At 40.8% G+C, this 21,586-nt stretch overlaps 1 protein-coding gene across 3 annotated transcripts in view; it reads left to right on the top strand.

Annotated features, from left to right (window-relative positions):
* ZFR (zinc finger RNA binding protein) overlaps positions 1 to 21,586 on the top strand; it is an 86,090-nt gene that overhangs the window by 15,378 nt on the left and 49,126 nt on the right. For 2 of the 3 annotated variants that reach the window (XM_062212149.1, XM_062212151.1), the window contains exons 3-6: positions 9,027 to 9,050; positions 10,473 to 10,755; positions 13,588 to 13,732; positions 15,585 to 15,803. In XM_062212149.1, coding sequence (XP_062068133.1) covers positions 9,027 to 9,050; positions 10,473 to 10,755; positions 13,588 to 13,732; positions 15,585 to 15,803 — 671 coding nt within the window. The remainder of the gene's footprint in view (positions 1 to 9,026; positions 9,051 to 10,472; positions 10,756 to 13,587; positions 13,733 to 15,584; positions 15,804 to 21,586) is intronic. The other variant, XM_062212150.1, reaches the window with a different exon arrangement.

Below are 21,586 nucleotides of genomic sequence, written 5' to 3'. Positions count from 1 at the left end.
GCCAGCGCCGCAAGGCGGAGGATTAGCCTGTTAAGCCATGGCACCGGCCAGTATTGACATCTTAATAGTAAATCTTCCAACTCATGAATATCAGATGTCTCTCTATTTGTCTTTTTTTTTTTTTTTAAGATGTATTTATTTATTTATTTGAAAGAGTTACAGAGAGGGAGGGAGGGAGGGAGGGAGGGAGAGAGAGAGAGAGAGAGAGAGAGAGGTCTTCCATCCACTGGTTCGCTTCCCAGATGGCCACAACAGCAGGAGACATGCCGGTCCGAAGCCAGGAACCAGGAGCTTCTTCCGGGTCTCCCACGCGGATGCAGGGGCCCAAGGACTTGGACCATTTTCTACTGCTTTCCCAGGCCATAGCAAAGAGCTGGATTGGAAGTAGAGCAGCCCGGACTGGAACCAGCACCCATATGAGATGCTGGCACTGCAGGTGGTGGCTTTACCATCTGCACCACAGTGCCAGCCCCTATTTGTGTCTTTAAATCTTTCAGCAGTGTTTTGTAATTTTGAGTATCTCCTTGGTTAAGTTTAATTACTGAATATTTTATTCTTTTGAATGCTATTATCAGTGGAATTCTCAATTTTCTTTTTGGATTTTTCTTTGGTAATGTATAGAAATGTACCAAAGAGGGCAGACATTTGGCCTAGTGGTTAAGATGGCTGTATCTCATATTGAAGTGCCTGAGTTAAATTTCCTGCTTCAACTCCCAGTCCAACTTCCTACCATTGTGGACCCTTGGAGGCAGTAGGTAATGGCTAAAATAGTTGGGTCCCTGCCACTCACATGACACGAAGATTAAATTCCTGGCTCTTGGCTTTTACCTCACCCTATTCTGGCTGTTTCAGGCATTTGGGGAATGAATCAGTACATGAGGCTCAAATTTATTTATTTATTTTTTATTAAACCAAAGTGCACTGATGTGTTTGTGTGTTGAATTTTGTATGCTCTGACTTTTATTAGCACTAACATTTATTTTGTGTGTGGAATCATTTATTTTGTTTCTTTTCCCTGCCTAACTACTCTGGCTGGGACATCAGTACTATGTTGAATAAAAGTCTTGGCTGGCGCCGTGGCTCAATAGGCTAATCCTCTGCCTGTGGGGCCGGCACACTGGGTTCTAGTCCCGGTCAGGGCACCGGATTCTGTCCCGGTTGCCCCTCTTCCAGGCCAGCTCTCTGCTGTGGCCCGGGAGTGCAGTGGAGGATGGCCCAAGTCCTTGGGCCCTGCACCCGCATGGACGACCAGGAGAGGCACCTGGCTCCTGGCTTCGGATCAGTGCGTTGCGCTGGCCGCAGCAGCCATTGGAGAGTGAACCAACGGTAAAAGGAAGACTTTTCTCTCCGTTTCTCTCTCTCACTGTCCACTCTGCCTGTAAAAAAAAAAAGAATAGAAGTCTTAGAAGTCTTAGAGGAAAAGATTTCAGTATTTCACTGTTGAATGTGATTTTTGCTGGGCTTTTCATAAATGGCTTTTATTATCCTTAGGTTATTTCTTATAATTCTTGGTTTGTTGAGAGACCTGGTGGAGCTCCATGTCCTGGCTTTGGTGCTAGCCCAGCCCTGGCTGTTGTGGGCATTTGGAGAGTGAGCCAGTGGATAGAAGAGCTCACTTTTGCTCTTGCCGTGTCTTTCAAGTAGATGAAAAATGAAAATAAACATTTTTTTTTTAAAGAAAAGAATCTTGAAACTTATGTGCATTACTTCTCTTTCTACACCTCATCCGCCAACTTACGTTGTAGTTTTTCTAGTGATAACATTGACATTATGTTCTGTAATCACAGTTTATCTTCTGTAATTTAGATTGATTCTAAAATTTTATAGCAAAAACTGTTTCATCATTATAACTCTAAGTAGTATTTACTTAAAAACAAGAAGTGTTATAATCCCTAGTGTGTTCCATTTCACAGTCTGTACTGCTTAATAGAAATATTCCAGGGTTCAAGTTCAGATGAGTTTTTTTTTTTTTTTAAACCATATACCTAACTATGAAGTCTTTTAACCAGGATCATGCTTTTCTTGAGCAATTTCATATTTTCTGAAGTTTTTCGTTACCTTTTAAAAATACATATATCTTGTCAACACTCTGGGCTCTATGTGTCCTATCTGTTGTCTAATCCTATTTACCTGCACATCCTTCTCTCAGAGGTTTCTGTCTTATGATTTCCAGTCCAAGTCCATTGTGCTCAAGGCCTGTTACACAGCTGCTGACCCTAGGCTAGGCATTCATCTTTCCCTGTCATTTACAGAATCCCTGTTTTCTTGGTTTTGTTTTATTTGGTTGGAGTATATCTTCATGCTGCTTCTTAAGAAAAGGTGTACAGGGCTGCTGTGGTGAAGCAGGTTAAACCACCTCCTACAGCACCGGTATACCATATGGGCACCAGTTCAAGACCTGGCTACTCCACTTCCAATTCAGCCCCTGCTAATGGCCTGGGAACAGCTGCAAAAATGGTCCAGGTGCTCAGGCCACTGCCACCAATGTGAGAGACCCAAAAGAAGCTCCTGGCTTTGGCCTGGCCCAGCTCTGGCTGTTGTGACCATTTAGGAAGTAAGCCAGCAGATGGTGGATTTCCCTCCCTCCCTCTCCCGCTCCCTGTCTCTCCCTCTCTCTCTCTCCAATTCTGCCTTTCAAATTAATTTTAAAAATCTTTAAGAAAAGGTGTACAAAAAGTAAACTCAGTACTTGGTACCTAAAAATATTCTATTTCCATTGTGGCTGGGTACAGAATTCTACACTAATAACCATTTGCCTTGAATTTTGAAGACATTATCAAATTGTCTTATAGCCAATAGTATTATAAATAAAAAGTCTGTTTTTTTTTTTTTTTTGACAGGCAGAGTGGACAGTGAGAGAGACAGAGAGAAAGGTCTTCCTTTGCCATTGGATCACCCTCCAATGGCCGCCGTGGCCAGCGCGCTGCAGCTGGCGCACCACGCTGATCCCAAGGCAGGAGCCAGGTGCTTCTCCTGGTCTCCCATGGGGTGCAGGGCCCAAGCACTTGGGCCATCCTCCACTGCACTCCCGGGCCACAGCAGAGAGCTGGCCTGGAAGAGGGACAACTGGGACAGAATCCGGTGCCCCGACCGGGACTAGAACCTGGTGTGCCAGCGCCCCAAGGCAGAGGATTAGCCTGTTGAGCCACGGAGCCGGCCCCTAAAAAGTCTAATTTTTAAAAAAGATTTATTTATTTATTTATTTGAAAGGAAGTTACAGAGCTTCCATCCACTGGTTCACTCCCCATATGGCTGCAGTGACCAGGGCTGGGCCAGGCCAGGTCCCACACGTGGCTGCAGGGGCCCAAGGACTTAGGCCATCTTCTGCTGCTTTCTCAGGTGCATTAGCAGGGAGCTGGATCAGAACTAGAGCAGGGGCCAGTACTGTGGCATTAACTGGTGAAGCCACCACTTGCAGTGCCAGCATTGCATATAGGCACTGGTTCAAGACCCGGCGGTTCCACTTCTGACCCAGCTCTCTGCTATGGCCTGGGAAAGCAATAGAAAATGGCCCAAGTGCTTGGGCCCCTGCACCAGTGTGGGAGACCCAGATGAAGCTCCTGGTTTCAGATAGGCCCAGCTCCGGCTGTTTTTGGCCATTTGGGGAGTGAACTAGTGGGTGGAAGACCTCGCTTGCTCTCTGCCTTTCCCTCTCTGTAACTCTGCCTTTCAAATAAATAACCATTAAAAAGAAGAAGTAGAGCAGCTGGGACTCGAACCTGTGCCCTAATGGGATGCCAGTGTTGTAGCAAGTGGCTTTACCTCCTGTGCCCCAACACCCTCCCCTAGAGTTTTGGTTTTTTAAGTTTATTTTCCTTTTATTTGAAATGCAAAGAGATAGAGACAGAAACTGATCATATATCCACTGTTTTACTCCCTAAATGCCTGCAACATCCAAGACTGGGCCACGTGGGTAGCAAAGATCCAGCAGCTTAAGCCATTATCTTCTGTGTTTCTGAGTGCTCATTAGCAGGAAGCTGGAATCAGAAGAACTGGCACTCAAACTCAGACATTCCAATGTGGAATGTGGGTGTGCCAAACAGCAACTTACCACTGCACCAGACACCTGGAGGTTTTGCCAGTTCAAGTTCCAGCAGCTCCACTTCTGATCCAAAATCTTAGTAAAGCTGCCTGAGCTCTGTTAATGGGTTGGAAGTTGTTAATTAAATTTCAGGGTGAGTATAAGAACATAAAGGGTAATTTTATTTCCCAAGGGAAGTAACCTTGCCCTTTCCCCCAAAGAAACCCTGCTTTATGTCTGACTCTTAAAGTTTTTCACTTATTACACATACTGTTTTTTGTGTTGTTTGTTTTTATTTGAAAAGCAGAGAGACTGACAGAGATCTTGTATTCACTGGTTCACTCCCCAGGAACTAGGAACTGGATCCCATGTGAGTGGCAGGAACCCCAAGTACTTGGGCCATCACTTGACCCTCCCCCCAAGATGCACAATAGCAGGAAACTGGAATTGGAAGTGGAATTAGGACTCTAACCCTAGTACTCCAGTGTAGAATGCAGGCATCTTAACCACCAGGGCAGACATTTGCCCTCAAATATTTTTGTTTGTTTCTTGATTTATTAATTTAGTTTGACACAATTTAAAACTGAATCCTGGGGCAGGTGTGTAGCTCAGCAGTTGAATTGTTGCTTGGAATGCCTGCATCTCGTAGTAGAGTACCTAGCCCAAGTTCCAGTTATTCCACTTCAGATCCAACTTCCTGATAGGCAGGAAGGCAGCAGATGATGGCAGAAGTACTTGGGTCCCTGACACCCATGTGGAAGATGCAGAGGGAATTCTGGGCTGCTGGCTTCTGCTTGGCCCAGCCTTGTCTATTGTGAGCAGTTGGTGAGTGAACTTCTTGGTGGTGTGCTTTCTCTCAGATAAAATGAAAATAAAAATTTTTTAAAAACTGTATCTAGGCCGGCGCCGTGGCTCAATAGGCTAATCCTCCGCCTTGCGGTGCTGGCACACCGTGTTCTAGTCCCGGTCGGGGCACCGGATTCTGTCCCAGTTGCCCTTCTTCCAAGCCAGCTCTCTGCTCTGGCCCGGGAGTGCAGTGGAGGATGGCCCAAGTGCTTGGGCCCTGCACCCCATGGGAGACCAGGAGAAGCACCTGGCTCCTGCCTTGGGATCACCGCGGTGCGCCTGTCGCGGCGGCCATTGGAGGGTGATCCAATGGCAAAGGAAGACCTTTCTCTCTGTCTCTCTCACTGTCCACTCTGCCTGTCAAAACCAAAACAAACAAACAAAAAAAACTAAGTTTTGTTTATTCACAAAGGATATTACAAATAGAAGTTTCCATGGGATGCTTGGAAATGAAAGTCTTATGGCACAAGTCTTGGCTTTTTGTTTATTTTGTTATATTTTATTCAAGGAATAATTTAAAGAGTTAAGATTTGCATATTGTACAGGGAAATAACTCCTTTTTATTTTAATATTCCAAACTAGGTAAAAGCACTAATTTTAGCAATTTCAACTTACAGATGATTTTACTTATACTAATATAAACTTAATTCAACCTGATCTTTAAAAAATAAATGTATGGAGGAGGTATTTGGCTAACTGATTAAGCCACCATTTGAGATGCCCATATCCCATTTTGGAGTGTCTAAGTTCAAGTCCCAGCTCCATTCTCCATTCCAACTTCCTGTTAATGCAGACCCTTGGAGGCAGTAGGATCCCTGTCACCCACGTTGATGACCTGGATTGAGTGAAACTGCTTCAGCTTGGCCCAATCCTGGTTGTTGTGGGCATTTGGGAAGTGAAATAGTAAACGCAAGGCTGCATTCTGTCTCTATCTTTCAAATAAAGTGAAAATAAGTTAAAAAAAATTCTCTGGTCTGTTATCTGAAACCCATATTTCCATTTCAAGTATCCTTAGAAAAACTCTACTGTTTACATCATGTAGATAACCAGATTGGCCTACACTAATTCCATTTAAATGCCCACTGATTTTTTAAGTAAGTTTTTTTTTCTAGAATTTCTTATTTTTTTTCTATTTGAAATGCAGAAAGAGAAACAGATTTTTTTAAATATATTTATTTATTTGCTTGAAAGAGTTACAGAGAGGCAGAGGCAGAGAGAAAAGTCTTCCATCCACTGGTTCACTCCCCAAATGGCTACAATGGCTGGAGCTTCTTTGGAAGTGAAGCAGCCGAGACTCGGACCAGTGCCCATATGGGATGCTGACACTGTTGGCGGTAGCTTTATCCGCTATGCCATAGCGCCAGCCCCCAACAGAGATCATCTTCTTCTTCTTCTTCTTTTTTTTTTTTTTTTTTTAAGATTTATTTATTTATTTGAAAGTCAGAGTTACACAGAGAGAGAAGGGGAGGCAGAGAGAAAAAGAGGTCTTCCATATGCTGGTTTACTCCCCAGTTGGCCACAACAACCCGAGGTGTGCCAATCTGAAGCCACGAGCCAGGAGCTAGGAGCTTCTTCCAGGTCTCCCACACAGGTGCAGGGGTCCAAGGACTGCTTTCCCAGGCCACAGCAGGTAGCTGGATTGGAAGTGGAACAGCCTGGACTCAGACTGGCACCCATGTGAGATGCTGGCACTGCAGGCAGTGGCTTTATCCACTGTGCCATAGCGCTGGCCCCTGGCAGAGATCTTCTATCTGCTGTTTAATTCCCCAAATGCCCAGAAGCCTGGAACTTCATCTGGGCCTCCCACATAGGTGGCAATCAGCCAAGTACTTAAGCCATCATCTGTTGACTGCTAAGGATGTGAGTTAGAAAGCTGGGCCCAGGACTTGAACCCAGGCATTCCAGTATGGGATGGAAATGTTGTTCCCAACAGTGACTTAACCATTACACCAAACACACAGCCACCCACCCACCACCTTCCCCAATCCATGAAGAGTTCTTCTGAATAACTGCCCTAGTCCTTGACTAAGTACGAATTGGAAATGTATTACTTGTTCTGATAGCCTTTGGTGAAATTTGTGGTTCCATTCCAGATGCTGAGTAGGGATGCAATTATAGAGATGCGTATACAATAAGTACTTAATATACTAGCATCTTTTTAATATGGTTCTTGGGAAGGATGACTATTTAATTATTCAAACTGAAATAATTGGAATCAAAGAGAATACTATTAATTACGGTGTTACAGTAGTCATAACCAGAGCAAATGGTCATTTCCTCTTGATTCCCGTGGACTTTTAAGGTTAGGATCAAAAGCAGTGTATGATTGTCCACCTAATTAGTTGACTTGAAATTCTTACTCTGTTTTTACGTGCAGGATAAGTTTTTGGGGACCAAGAAATATTACTAGATCTAGATAAGGAACAATGGGATGAAAAGAATAGTTTGCTTTCTGTATCCTTGAGTTCTGTGTTTATGGATTATTTAGCCTAATCATGGATTGAAAATACTTTTTTTTTTTTTTTTTTATTGCTGGGGGTAGGCATTTGGCCTAGCAGTTAATTTGCAGGTTATGATGCCTGTGTCTGTCTCATGTCTTTTAAGCATCTGGGTTTAATAACCAGCCTCCACCCACCCACCCCCTTTTTTTAAGATTTATTTATTTGAAAGGTAGAATGAGAGAGAAACAGAAAAAGATCTTTCATCCACTGGTTCACTCCCCCAAATGGGCACAACCACCTGAGTGAGGGCCAGACCAAAGCCAGGAACCCAGAAACTTCATTCAGGTCTGTCACGTGGTTGACAGGGGTCGAAGTGCCTGAGCCATCACATCCTCTGCTGCTTGCGGAGAACTGGATCAGAAATGGAGCAGCTGGGACTTGAACTGGCACTGCAGTATGGGATGCTGGCTCCACAACACTGGCCCAGCCTCCAGCTCTTGACTCCAGCCAGCTACCTGCAGACCATGGGAGGCAGTAGCTATGCCTCGAGTAATTGGGTGCCTGCCACCCATGTGGGAGACCTGAATTGGGTTTCCTGCTTCTGGGTTCATCCATCAAAGGTATTTTGAGTAGTGAACCAGCAGATAGGAGCATTCTCTCTGTCTCTGCCTCTCAAATAAATAAATAAATACATAAAGTTTTTAAAAATTGCTGACTTTTCTTCTCATTCCCTAAACACTACAGTATAGCAACTGTATCCGTAACATTTACATTGTCTCAAGTATTACAAGTAATTGAGAGATGATTTTAAACCATGCAGAAGGATTCACATAGGATATAACACTTAAAGTATATTTTAAGTCATTTTTTTGTTTGTTTGTTTTCAATTCAAGAGACAGAGACTCCCATTCACTGATTTACTCCCTAAATGCCCACAAGGGCCAGGACTTGGTTGGGCTGAAGCCTGAAACTGGAAATTCAGTCTAGCTTTCCCACATGAGTGGCAGGGACCCAACTATTTGAGCCATTACTTACTGCTGACCAGGCTGTGTATTGGCAGGAAGCTGGAATGAGGAATTAGAGCCTGGTGTTGACCCAGGCACCCCCATATATGAGTTAAGGTGTCTTAACTACTAGGTCAAATGCCTGCCACTATACCAACTTATATAAGAGACTTGAGCATCTGTAGGTTTTGGTATCCAGGGGCTCCTGGGACCAATTCTCCATAGATACTAGGAGGCAGTTGTGTGCACATTCAAGACTGTCTGAATTTTTTCTATAGCCAAAATCCCTCCTATGTAGTGTAGTCTGAATATGTGAAATCCTACCTTATTTGTAAATGTTAAATGCAAATTTTACAGACCTGTTGTATTCATATTTTAAATATAAAACTTTTTCTCAGTTTTAGGATGAAGACGTATAAACATGTTATTGTCACTCTTGCTTAAAAATGTGGAATTGTCTATAAAAAGGGTCAATCCCATATTAATTTCCCACTATTACAATGTAAACTTCCCTTTTCCTATCTTGTAATTGGCATTCATGTAGAAAATGTTAGGTAGTTTTATATCAAAATATGGCAGCCTCATCCAAATAGAAATTATAAAAGTTTCTTTGGACTCCATTCTAAGTTTTTTGTTTTTGTTCTTTGTTTTTTGTTTTCTTTTTCATATTGGACTGAAATCTGCCACCCTGTAACTTCCATCTATTGGTTCTAGTTCTGTTCTCTGGAGCAGCATGGCGTAAGTGTCTTCTTTTAGAAGGCAGCTATCTCACCTTTTCTAGACTGATTTCCTAAGATTCTCCACTTTTCATATATGAAATAAAATGCATATCCATAAGCTTCTTATTGATTCTGTATGTTTATATCCTAGTTGATGGGTGTTTTCTATAATACTGTTAAAATATGGTGCCCCGTATTTTAATTCTGCACTGTGTTTTTGTGGTACCATGTACACAAGTACAGAATACTCTGTACTTTAACTCCACGAATCAGATGCTCTAGTTGTGCCACTTCAGCTTTTGTCAGTTTTGAAAATTTATTTTTCATTAGCTATTCCTAACTGTTGGTTCATATTAAAGCTTTTGATAAGCTAAAGACCACCAGCTAAGTAACTTAGATTTTCCTTCTTTTAGAAAAAGGCCTATCTGCCTTGGTAATACAGCCTTAACAGGTGGAATTTTGAGTGTATGACTAAGAAACTTAAACAACAGATATATTTTCATATGCTAACATCTGTAGGCCTTTGGTTTTATGTGACGCCCTCAATTTAGAAGTTAAAATAACTTAGAATTTTAGTTGGAAATTTGATTCCTGTTTTAGGAAATGTTTTTGCTCTTTAAGGTTGAGATGTTTATGATTGCAAGGTATTTGATTTCTTTTACAACACATGCTGTTATATTTTTAAAAGAAAAATAAATTTATGTAATGCTGCCTCAAAGCTGGAAATTTTATCTAAAATAGTAGATTCCAATGTAGGCTTTGTACCCTAGAGTATGACTTTTCATCCACAACGTTCACATACATTAAGTAGTTCTTTGTTGCAGGGGGCTGTCCTGTGCATTGTAGGATGTGTAATAGCATCCCTGGACTCTTCCAACTAGGTGCTGGTAATACATACCAACTCTAGCTCCTCTCAAACAGGGCCAAATGTCCCCTGAGGGCAAAATCTTCCCTAGTTGTGAACCACTGCCCTGGAACAACAGAAATGTTTCCTAAATCTGCTGGTTAACAGTTTTCTACCTGAAATTTTTTCTGTAATTTGGATTAGAATACAATATTTTATCATTTTTGTGGACTTTTTTAAACTATAGAATACAGTAAAGAACATTACATAAAGCAAATACTTTTTGAAATTCCTAATTTGATCAGATCAGATGTTTCCTAATTTGGTAATATTGTTAATTATCCCAGTTTGTCATTCTTGCTTTGCAACATGATCTATGATCTGAAACAGTATGTGTAAATATATAACTTACTGAGATTGAGGAATGAAAATTAAATAATAGTAACAATAGTATTGAGTAGGAGGTTTGAGTTCAAATACTTGTCCTTTTTGTAGCCCTGATTAAATGACTTGCAAGTGTGATTTTTATTAAGTTGATTAGCTCATAGATTTTAAAATTAAATTGTGTTATATTTATTCTTCTACTTCACAATATAGCCAACAGCCAGCTTCGGGTGTAGCCTATTCTCATCCAACTACAGTTGCTAGCTACACTGTCCATCAGGCTCCAGTAGCTGCTCACACAGTTACTGCTGCCTATGCACCAGCAGCCGCCACAGTTGCAGTTGCCAGGCCTGCTCCAGTAGCTGTTGCAGCTGCAGCAACAGCTGCTGCCTATGGAGGCTACCCCACTGCACACACAGCAACTGACTATGGTTATACCCAGAGGCAACAAGAAGCACCACCACCACCTCCCCCAGCTACTACACAAAATTACCAGGTAAGAAAACTACTGGTCTCAATAGCCTTAACAAGCTTCAGTAGGCTCAATGTATATAACACAATACCCAAGCCAGTACTTCTCAAAATTGAGTCTTCCAAAATATTCTTCTAAAGATAGAGAAAAGTAAAGTGGATATTCCTAAGTAGTTTAGGAACATAGAACATTAAATTTCTTTGCTGTTAATTTTGTATTAATCTTCCTTTCCTTTCCCCATCCATTTCTCTTATTATGTAGAATCCGTGTTTAATTTTACCTCAGGTATTTGAGAAAAAAAAGACATAAGAAAGATGTTCCTTGTTTGAATTATGGCATTATTATTTATTAAGATTTGTTTATTCTGTTTGAAAGGCAGTACAACAGAGGGAAAGAGAGAGATCTTCCATCCATCCATGGTTCACTCCCCAGATGGCTATATTGGCAGGAACTGGGCTGAGCCAAAGCCTGTAACTCCACCTGGGTCTTCACATGGGTGGCAAGGGGCCCAGGCATATTAACAGGGAGCTGGATTGGAAGCAGAGTAGCTTGGACTTGAACTGGCACCATGATGTGAGATGCCATTGTCAAAAGCATCTGCTTGACCCATTATGCCATAATGCTGGCCCTGTGCTATGGCATTATTCAATTGAAACATATTTAAGAATCATGGGTCTAAACTGTATCAGGCAGAAATACCTCCTGTTTGCTTCTTGTAATCTATTAAAGGTAGAAATCCTAGGGGCCAGTGCTGTGGTGTAATAGGTTAAGCCACCACCTGTGGTGCCGGCATCCCAAATGGGTGCCAATTCCAGTCCCAGCTATTCCATTTCTGATCCAGCTCCATGCTAATGGTCTGGGAAGGCAGTGAAAGATGACCCAAGTGCTTGGGTCCCTGCACCCACGTGGGAGATCTGGAAGAAGATCCTGGCTTCCAGTTGGCCCAGCTCTAGCTATTGCTATTTGGGGAGTAAACCAGCAGATGGAAGACCCCTCTCTCTGTCTCTCCCCCAATGTCTGTAACTCTGCCTGTTAAATAAATAAATATATCAGAGAAAGACAGAGAGAGAGAATCCTGTCAAGATTTTTAGTATATCACAACTGTGATCATGTTCTTACTCATCCAGGCACTTCTTTTCAGTCTTAAAGGGCAATTAAATCATCTTGACTTTATTTTGGTTGAGAACATTACTAGAACAGTTGCTTATTAAATTTGGTCCTGGTTTCTCTAATCCATTGTTTGTGTTTAGGATCTGTTTTTAAACTGTAGTCCCTCTGGAGTTTCCCCATTTTTGTATTCTTTCTAAAGCATGGGAATTTGTTGACATAAAAATGAATAATATTAGCATACACTGTTAATTTTTGATAAGTTCTATTCTTGGAATTACTTTTGGTATGTGTGCTTACATTTCATTATGCCCAGAGAGAGTAAAATAAATTCTTTTTTTAAAAAAAATTATTTATTTGAGAGGCAGAGTTACAGATAGAGGAAGAGACAGAGTGGTCTTCCATCGCTGGTTTACTCCCCAGATGGCTGCAGTTGCTGAAGTTGGGCTGATTTTAAGCCAGGAGCCAGGGACTTGGGCCATCTTCCACTGCTCTCTCAGGTCATTAGCAGGGAACTGGATCAGAAGTGGAACAGCTGGGACTGAAACCGATGCCCATATGGGATGCTGGTGCTGCAGATGGAGGCTTAACCTTCTATGCCACAGCATTGGCCCCAATAAATTCTTTTAAGATTGATTTACATATTTTAAAGGAAGAGAGAGGTCTTCCATCTACTAATTCACTTCCCAAATGGCTTCAACAGACAGTTCTGACCCAGGCCAAAACCATGAGCCTGGAACTCCATCCTGGTCTCTCACATGATGGGTGGGGCCCAGGTACCTGGGTCATCATCTGCTGCCTTCCCAGGCACATTAGCAGGAAGATGATTTGGAAGCTGAGCAGCTGGGACTGGAACTAGCACTCTGATATAGGGTGCTGACACTTCAGTCGGTGGCTTAACCTGCTGAGCTGCAGTGCCATCCCCAAGTTTTGCTTTTAATAGGGTCAGTGAAACCCATTATTTTTGGGGTCTTGCCTGCTTTCTCAGCCTTTCCATCTGTATACCTTCCCAACCCTCCTCACTTTATTCAGTGCTAGAAGCCACCCAGCTTACCTTGATCTTTTTTGAAGAAAAGAAAGAATTAAAGCTGGAGTAATGAAAATTTAGTAACACAAGTTTCATTTTCTAATACTGTGGAATCCTTTAAGGCAAAGCAGTATGATTTTTTTTTTAATTTAAATATTCAAAAGACAGAGTTAAAGGGCAGGAGAGAGAAATCTTCCATTCTCTGGTTCACTCCCTGGTGGCCACAATAGCAAGGCCAAAGCCAGGAGTGTGGAACTTCATCCAAGTCTCCCACGTGGGATGCTGGGGCCCAAGCGTTTGGGCCGTCCTCTGCTGCTTTCCAAGGTATGTTAGGAGGAAGCTGGATTGGAAGAGGAGCAGCCAAGGCTTGGAACAGGTGCTGATATGGGATGCCAGCATTGCAGGTGGCTGTTTAACTTGCTGTGTCATAAAGCTACCCACTCCCATGAATTTTTAAATAAAATTTATTTTTATTTAAATATTTAAAAAATATTTCAGTGATTTTTCGAATTGTAAAACTGAAATATGCTGCTTGGAATGCTTTTGTTCTTATTTGATGAAATTAGAAATGAATCCTCTGTATTGAATTAAATTCTTTTATGTCTAGATTTGACATAAAACTACAAATTAGTTTTTTTTGTTTTCCTTTAATAGACCTGTATATGGGAAGAATTTTTTTCTTGCTACTTATAACAGTATTTTCTCTCATTCTTTTTCTTTAGGACTCCTACTCCTATGTAAGATCCACAGCTCCTGCTGTAGCTTACGATAGTAAGCAGTACTACCAACAACCAACAGCAACTGCTGCTGCCGTAGCTGCCGCTGCCCAGCCTCAGCCTTCTGTTGCTGAAACCTACTATCAGACAGGTGATTTTATTATAAACTATTGAAATAATGATTCAGGGTATTTTTTTAATGAAGATAAAACGTTTGAGTCCTTCCAGATTCAATGTAGTATATCATCTTGAGTGGCAGGTTCTAGCCATGTCCTCTTTCTCTGCTAGAATTGCCTTTGAATCATAGAAGGCCATGCATGGAAGTAATTCATAATAATGCTCTTCTCTACTGGAAATACACTCCGTTTTTGGTATTAAGTATACAGCTCTCTTCCTGCTGAAATAAACTACACAAAAGAAGCTGGTTAGTTACTAAGCTTAGCTTGTGCTTAAGAGTGCTCAATTATCTGAGTCAGAAGATCTTGATTTAGTCTTGAGTTCTGACATTGACCATATGACTTTTTGAAATCCTTTAGATCTTGTATATTAAGTTCCTCTCTGTGTGTTGTGTGAATCAAATTTGATAAGCAGATAGAGATAAAAATTACAAGGTGCTTTTACTTAATAGAGCATAAAATGGGTTTGGCCCCTTGATATTTGAGCCTTTCCCAGAATTATTTATATGCTTTAATGATTATTAATGACTGATTATTAATTTAAATGATTGATAATGAGGTTCATAAGATTCTTTTTTTTTTTTTTAAAGATTTATTTATTTATCTGAAAGGCAGAGAGACAGAAGCACAGAGAGAGAGAGTCTTCCATCTGCCGGTTCACTCCTCAAATGGCCTCTACAGCTGAGGCTGGACCGATCAAAAGCCAGGAGCCAGGAGCTTCTTCCAGGTCTCCTATGCAGGTGCAGGGGCCCAAGCACTTAGGCCATCTTCTGCTTTCCCAGGACATAGCAGAGATCTGGATTGGAAGTGAAGCAGCCGGGATTCAGACTGGAGTCCATAGAGGATATCAGCACTGCAGGTGGAGGCTTTACCTGCTATGCCACAGCGCCAGCCCCTCGTGAGATTCTTTTCAGAGTATAAATTTGTTTTAAATGTGGCCAAGAACAGCATACAGTTTAACCATTAAGAATAACTGTACTCAGGGACTGGTGCTGTGGCATAGCGGGTGAAGCTGCTATGGGTGCTAGTTAGAGAACCGGCTGCTCCGCTTCCGATCCAGCTCTCTGCTATGGCCTGGGAAAGCAGTAGAAGATGGCCCAAGTCCTTAGGCCCCTGCACCCACATGGGAGACCCAGAAGAAGCTCCTGGCTCCTGGCTTCAGATTGGCACAGCTCCAGCTGATGTGGCCAATTGGGGTGTGAATCAACAGATGAAGACTTCTGTCTCTGTCTCTGACTCTCCTTCTTTCTCTGTGTAACTCTGACTTTCAAATAAATGAATTAAAAAAAAAAAAGAATAGCTGTACTCAGGCTATTGACATTTGATGATATATATCAGTAGCATTTTGTGAATTGGAATTAAGGATTGAAGTTTACTGTGGATAATCAGTAGACTGCAGTGAGTGGTATGTGAACAAGTTCCATATAATTATGTATTAAGATTTCTAATGTTAATTGAAATATATGCTCTGACCCTTTGTCTACTCTATTTCTAACTTTAAACCATACTCACTACTAGATTTACTGATGTAAATACATACATGCATACGTGCCTCTTTTCTAAAAAATTTAATTCTACCCATTGTAAGTTTTACTGCTGTTTTAGTTAACTGTAGTATCATTTTAGAAATATGTAGAAAGCATTTGAGAAGTCATAGTAAATCATTTTAACCTACGATGGTAAGTTTTTACCTCAAGCAGAAATAGCTGGCATAACATTTAGAGTTAATAATGTTTCTACCGGTTTTTTCTAGTTTTAAGAATATTGTTGCAGTAACCACAGTGACTCAACCCTTTTGATTTTTCTGACTTCTCTTTTCCATTTTAGCTCCCAAAGCAGGTTATAGCCAAGGTGCAACTCAGTATACTCAAGCCCAGCAAACTCGACAAGTGACAGCCATAAAACCAGCCACACCGAGTCCAGCTACCACTACTTTCTCCATTTATCCTGTGTCCTCTACCGTACAGCCAGTAGCAGCTGCGGCTACTGTGGTGCCGTCCTATACTCAGAGTGCTACTTACAGTACCACAGCAGTTACTTATTCTGGTAAGACTAGTAAATTGTGTTTAAATGAGTAATCATATTACAAAGAAACTTACTATAAATTCTCTGTTGTTTTTCTGTTGCATAATTTTACTCCCAATAACAGGAATTGATGGTAAGCATTAATACAAATATTTATGCATAATAAGACAAATAGACCATACATACTATAAGTTGTATGGTTTTTTTGTTTCTTTGTTTAAAGGACGATGTTAGCGAATGTCAAATGCTCTTTGGGGATTTTCCAGTATTATTTCCTTTCTGATTTTTCAAAATGAATTTTAAAAGTCATGGTTAAGACTTAGGGAATACCACATGCAAGTCATTTGTATCATTCATTTTGGCTGTCAAAGAGCTTTTCTTCATATTTATTTTGGGGACTAAATAATCTGGAAAATACTGGATAGCCTTTTGTAAACAACTGTAAGATGGTGGAAGGACTGAACTTCATTTTCACTAAATGATCATGTAATTTCTGAATTGAAAGAAACCTTAATACATCCACCTCTCTTGCTAGCGTCTAATTGAGATAGTTTGCAGTATTGTGATACATTGCCTTTTTTGTAGACAGTTTTGTATTGCTGTATGATTTGTTACTGTTTTTTATTTTCTTTATTCTTTGATATATTGTCTTGTCTCATAGAAGGCTTTAAGGTGATATGGGCAGTTTCTGTTTTTAATCTCTATAATTTGTAGTAGCTTGGATATTAGAAGCCTGACTCCTGGGTTTTAAAAATACTTTAATTCTCAGATGTTTAACTGTTATTCTGGTATGCTAATGAACTAGGAAGGCATGGAGTTTATTAGGCTGGAATATAAGGTACATGGGTAAATGTCAGGAGATGAAGGTAGAAATGTCAAAGTGAAAAAGCCTTGTATGTTCTCTTATATTTTCTGTCTTTATCAGGTGGGCAGAAAGGGTGCCACAGGAAAACTCTTCAGCAAAGTAGTAGAAGTAGATTTGTTAACTGTCATGAACATGCAGAACTCAAAAAGGGTGTTGATGTTAGTGTCTGAGAACTCTGGCTGAGCTGGTGAATTGATGAAGGCCTGATCAGAGGGGATTAGAGTAGAAAGACATTTTATAAAACATTAAGAGGGAGATTAAAGGCAGTCCTGAATAGTCCCTGCTTAGGAAATAGATCGTGTTAAGATTTAAAGAAATGATTAAATTTGTTATCTTCAGATCTGTCATTCAAGACTTCTCAATGTTTTTTTCCCTCCCTGTTCTACTAGTTATAATTGTAACCAAGATTTTTGTGATGAAATTTGGAAACTTAAAAAAAAAGGTACATTAGCTTCAACAAAATAGGAAATATCAGTGTCATTTTTCTATTAGTTGTTTCTCACTTACATGTCCTGACTTCTTTTTCTCTCAGTCCTTTTAGTTGCTTGATTAAACCATATACAGCATGAAGATAATTGTTTGTTATTGATTGCCTTATTACATGAGTAATATTGTTATTTTATATTAGAAACTAGATTTCGGGCCAGCATTTTGGCAAGCTGCCTCCTGAGACTGGCATCTCCTGTGAGCACTGGTTCAAATTCCAGCTGTTCTACTTCTAGTCTAGCTCCCTGTTAATGCACCTGGGAAAGCAGTGGAAAATGGCTGAAGTCCTTGGACCCCTGCCATCCATGTGGGAGACCTGGATGGATTTCCAGGCTCTGGCTTTGGCCTGGCTGAGACCTCGCCATTGTAGCCATTTGAGTAGTGAACCAGGGGATGGAAGATTGATCCCCCTCCCCCTCTCTCTCTCTTGCTAACTCTGCCTTTCAAATAATAAATAAATCTTTAAATCAACCATTAAGGCATTCAGGTCTGGCTAAAAAGCCCATGAGAGTATCTCAGGCATAGAATTCCAAGAAGTATGGCAAAAAATGACCTAAATGAAAGATCTCTGTGAGTGAGATCTCGGTGGAAAGAAGGAGCCATCAAAGGAGATACCTTTCTGTGAAGGGAGGAGAGAACTTCCACTTTGATTAAGGTCAGAGTTTGTGAACTCAAGAGGCTCCCATAGCCTTGGCAGCTCATGACAAGAGCCTTGGGTGATTACTGACGTCATAAATAAGAGTGTCAATTGTTAAATCAACAACAGGAGTCACTGTGCACTTGCTCCCTATGTAGGACCTGTGTCCTTAATGTGTTGTACTATGAGAATTAATAGTAAAACTGATCTTCAAACAGTACTTTATACTTTGTGTATCTGTGTGGGTGCAAACTGTTGAAATCTTTACTCAGTATAGAGTTGATCTTCTGTAGATAAAGATAATTAAAAATGAATCTTAATGAAGAGTGGGATGGGAGAGGGAGTAGGAGATGAATGGTTTGCGTGTGGGAGGGTGGTTATGGGAGGAAGAACCGCTATAGTCCAAAAGTTGTACTTTTGAAATTTATATTTATTAAATAAAAGTTTACTATTAAAAATAAAATAAATGTCTTTAAAAGAAAAAAATAAATCTGTAAATTTAAGGAAAGAGGAAAAAAGCTAAGCCACTAAGCATTTGCTTCAACAATCTATTGGTTCATTTCCCAAATACCCCTCAGTGGCCTCCTGCAGGGGCTTAACCTGGGAGCTGGGAGAGAAGCTGAGAACTCATTCTAGGACTCCTATATGAGTGGAAGTAATTCAGTTGTTTGAGCCATCACTGCTGCCTTCCTGAGTCTGTATTAGCAGAAAGCTGGAGTCAGGAGTGGAGGTGGATATGGAACCCAGGCACTCTGCTATGGTATCACTGGTATCTCCACCACTAGGGAAAATGCCCACCCCTGTCATTAATGCTTTTAATACATGTCTCTGTACTTTTCTTTCATGGAACTATATTTAAATTTTAGGTTTTTTTTATAAAAATGAAGTATTATTATACATGCTATTCTGTAAACTCATGATATGAGTGTCTTTTCGTATCACTAAATAAAGCGCTGTATCATTTCTTTGATTGTTTTTTACCTAACTTTTTGTTTTGGAAATTTTAAATTCTGTAAAAGAATTGAATAGTACAAGGAACCATCCAGATACTCTTTTTTTTTTTTTTTTTGACAGGCAGAATTAGAGAGAGAGAGAGAGACAGAGAAAGGTCTTCTTTCTGTTGGTTCACCCCCCAAAATGGCTGCTACGGCCGGCGCACTGCACCAATCCAAAGCCAGGAGCCAGGTGCTTTCTTCTGGTCTCCCATGCGGGTGCAGGGCCCAAGCACTTGGGCCATTCTCCATTGCACTCCCGGGCCACAGCAGAGAGCTGGACTGGAAGAGGGGCAACTAGGACAGAATCTGGTGCCCCAACCGGGACTAGAAGCTGGAGTACCGGCACTGCAGGCGGAGGATTAGCCAAGTGAGCCGCTGCGCCGGCCGATCCATATACTCTTGACCCAGGTTAACCAATTGATAGTTTGTCACATTTGCTTTATCTCCTCTTTATAATTGATTTGCATATAGCTCACCACAGTATTTTTCGTAGGTTGTAGCCATTTTATCTAGTATTTTTTGTAGGTTGTAGCCATTTTATCTTATTCTGAATTCTTCAGAATGTTTTTACAAGAACATTCTGAACCACATTACCAATATTATAAAATTGAATGTAGATAATATCTAATACACCATTTTCCCCAGTTTTCACAAATATCTTCTAGGGTTGGACAGTATATATTTGATGTTTGTGCTCTTTTTAAAAAGATTTATTTATTTGCTTATTTGCAAGGCAGAGTGACAGGAGAGTGAGAGCTTCCATCTACTGGCTCACTCCCAAAATGGCCACAACAGCCAAGGTTAGGCTAGGCTAAAGCCAGGAGCCAGGAACTCCATCACAGTCTTACACTTGAGTAGTAGAGATTCTAGTACTTGAGCCATCATTTGCTGCTTCACAGTTATATTAGTAAGGAGCTGGATTGGAGGCAGAGTATCCGATATTCAAACTGACACCATGATACCAAATATGGAAATTGCAAGTCATAGCTTAACCCACCATGCCACATGCCCACTCCAAATTCAGAGCCCAAAGTTCTTGGATGTTATACTTTGTTAGTTTCCTTCAGTCTAGAGCAATCCTAGGTGGTTTTTTTTGTTTTTTGTTTTTTGTTTTTTGTTTTTTTTTTAATTCTTTTGACATTGACAGTTTTGAAGAGTTTAAACCATTTGTCTTGTAGAATATCCCAAGCTCTGGATTTATCAGATAATTTATTTGTGTTTAGGAAGTTTTTAGGCATGAAAACCCCATGGGTGAACTTTTCCATTTCATCACATCAGGGTGTATAAAAATAATGTTAGTTTTATTTCTTATTGATGATGCCTTCATTGATTAAAGTGATGTCTACCAAATGTCTCCATTGTAAAGATACCTTTTCCTTTGTAATTAACAATCTGGGGCCGGCACTGTGGTGCAGCGGGTTGACCTGAAGTGCCGGCATCCCATATGGGTGCCAGTTCATGTCCCGGCTGCTCCACTTCCAATCCAGCTCTCTGCTGTGGCCTGGGAAAGCAGTAGAGGATGGCACAAGTCCTTAGGCTCCTGCACCTGCTTGGGAGACCCGGAGGAGGCTCCTGACTTTGGATCAGCACAGCTCTGGCCATTGCGGCCAGTTGGGGAGTAAACCACCAGAAGGAAGACCTCCCCCCCCCCCCTCCTTCTCCTTCTCCTTCTCTGTGTAATCCTGACTTTCAAATAAATAAATAGAAATCTTTAAAAAAAAAAAATCTGTGAGCCTTTTGCCCTTTCATACCTTTCACTAGTGTGAGAGAAAGTTTAGCTGAATCAGTTTCTACAATGATAGTTTCAGGATGTGTTTTACATTGATTCTTAGGCATTCTCTAAAGAAAGGTCCCCTCCTCCCATTTCTTTCTTTATACTACTATGGCTTCATTCTTTTTTATTCAGTATATTGTAATATATTCTCATTTTGGGCTCTCATTGCCTCAGATTTGGCCAGTGGGTGCTCTTTAGACCACCTCCTGAGTCTTTTCAATATCGTCTCATTGATCTCTGAGCGCTTCTTTCCTTTCTGGCAGCATAGGTTGTTGCAGATATACTCTTGAGTTTTCCCTGCTATAAATAATCAGCCATTTCACAATACCAGAGGTATTTAGAGATCATTTCAAAGTCTGACTAGTATTTTATGGATATACTGTATTTTATTTGTGCATTTGTCCTCTTCTTTCCCCTAGGATAAAATTCTAGATGTGAGAGTATGCACTTTTTTAAAAAATAAGTGTTAGATAGTGTTTAATTGTCATCCAGAGACATCTTTACAACTCTGGAGTTTTATATCTTCAGTTGTTGGCAGCTGCAACTTAGATCATCTGTTCATCTTATCTCATTAAAATGAGGAGTTCTAGAATATTACTGCCTACTGAGTGATGACTTATAGCATGGTGGACTTAACTACTGAAATGGTATTTTTTTGTTTCCGATATTATCCACTTAAAATTATGTTTTTTGCTGTTCTAATATGGCTTGCTAATTGATAAACTTTTTAAAAAAGATTTATTTATTTGAAAGAGAGATACAGAGAGAGAAAAGGAGAGAGATAGAGAAGTATTCTATCCACTGGTACACTCCCCAAAATGATCTCCACAGCCAGGAGCTTCTTCTCAGTCTTCCATGTGAGTGTAGAGGCCCAAGTACTTTAGACATCTTCCACTGCTTTCCCAGGCTCAGTAGCAGGGAGCTGGATCAGAAGTGGAGTAGCCAAGACTTGAACTAGTGCCCATGTGGGATATGGTCATTGCAGGCAGCAACTTTACCAACACCATATCACTCACCTCATTGATAAGTGTTTTATTAAAAAGTACT

Source organism: Lepus europaeus, chromosome 15 (assembly GCF_033115175.1).
Source record: "Lepus europaeus isolate LE1 chromosome 15, mLepTim1.pri, whole genome shotgun sequence".
Taxonomy (NCBI): domain Eukaryota; kingdom Metazoa; phylum Chordata; class Mammalia; order Lagomorpha; family Leporidae; genus Lepus; species Lepus europaeus.
Note: the sequence above shows the minus strand (reverse complement) of the source record. Positions and strands in the feature narration are given on the sequence as shown.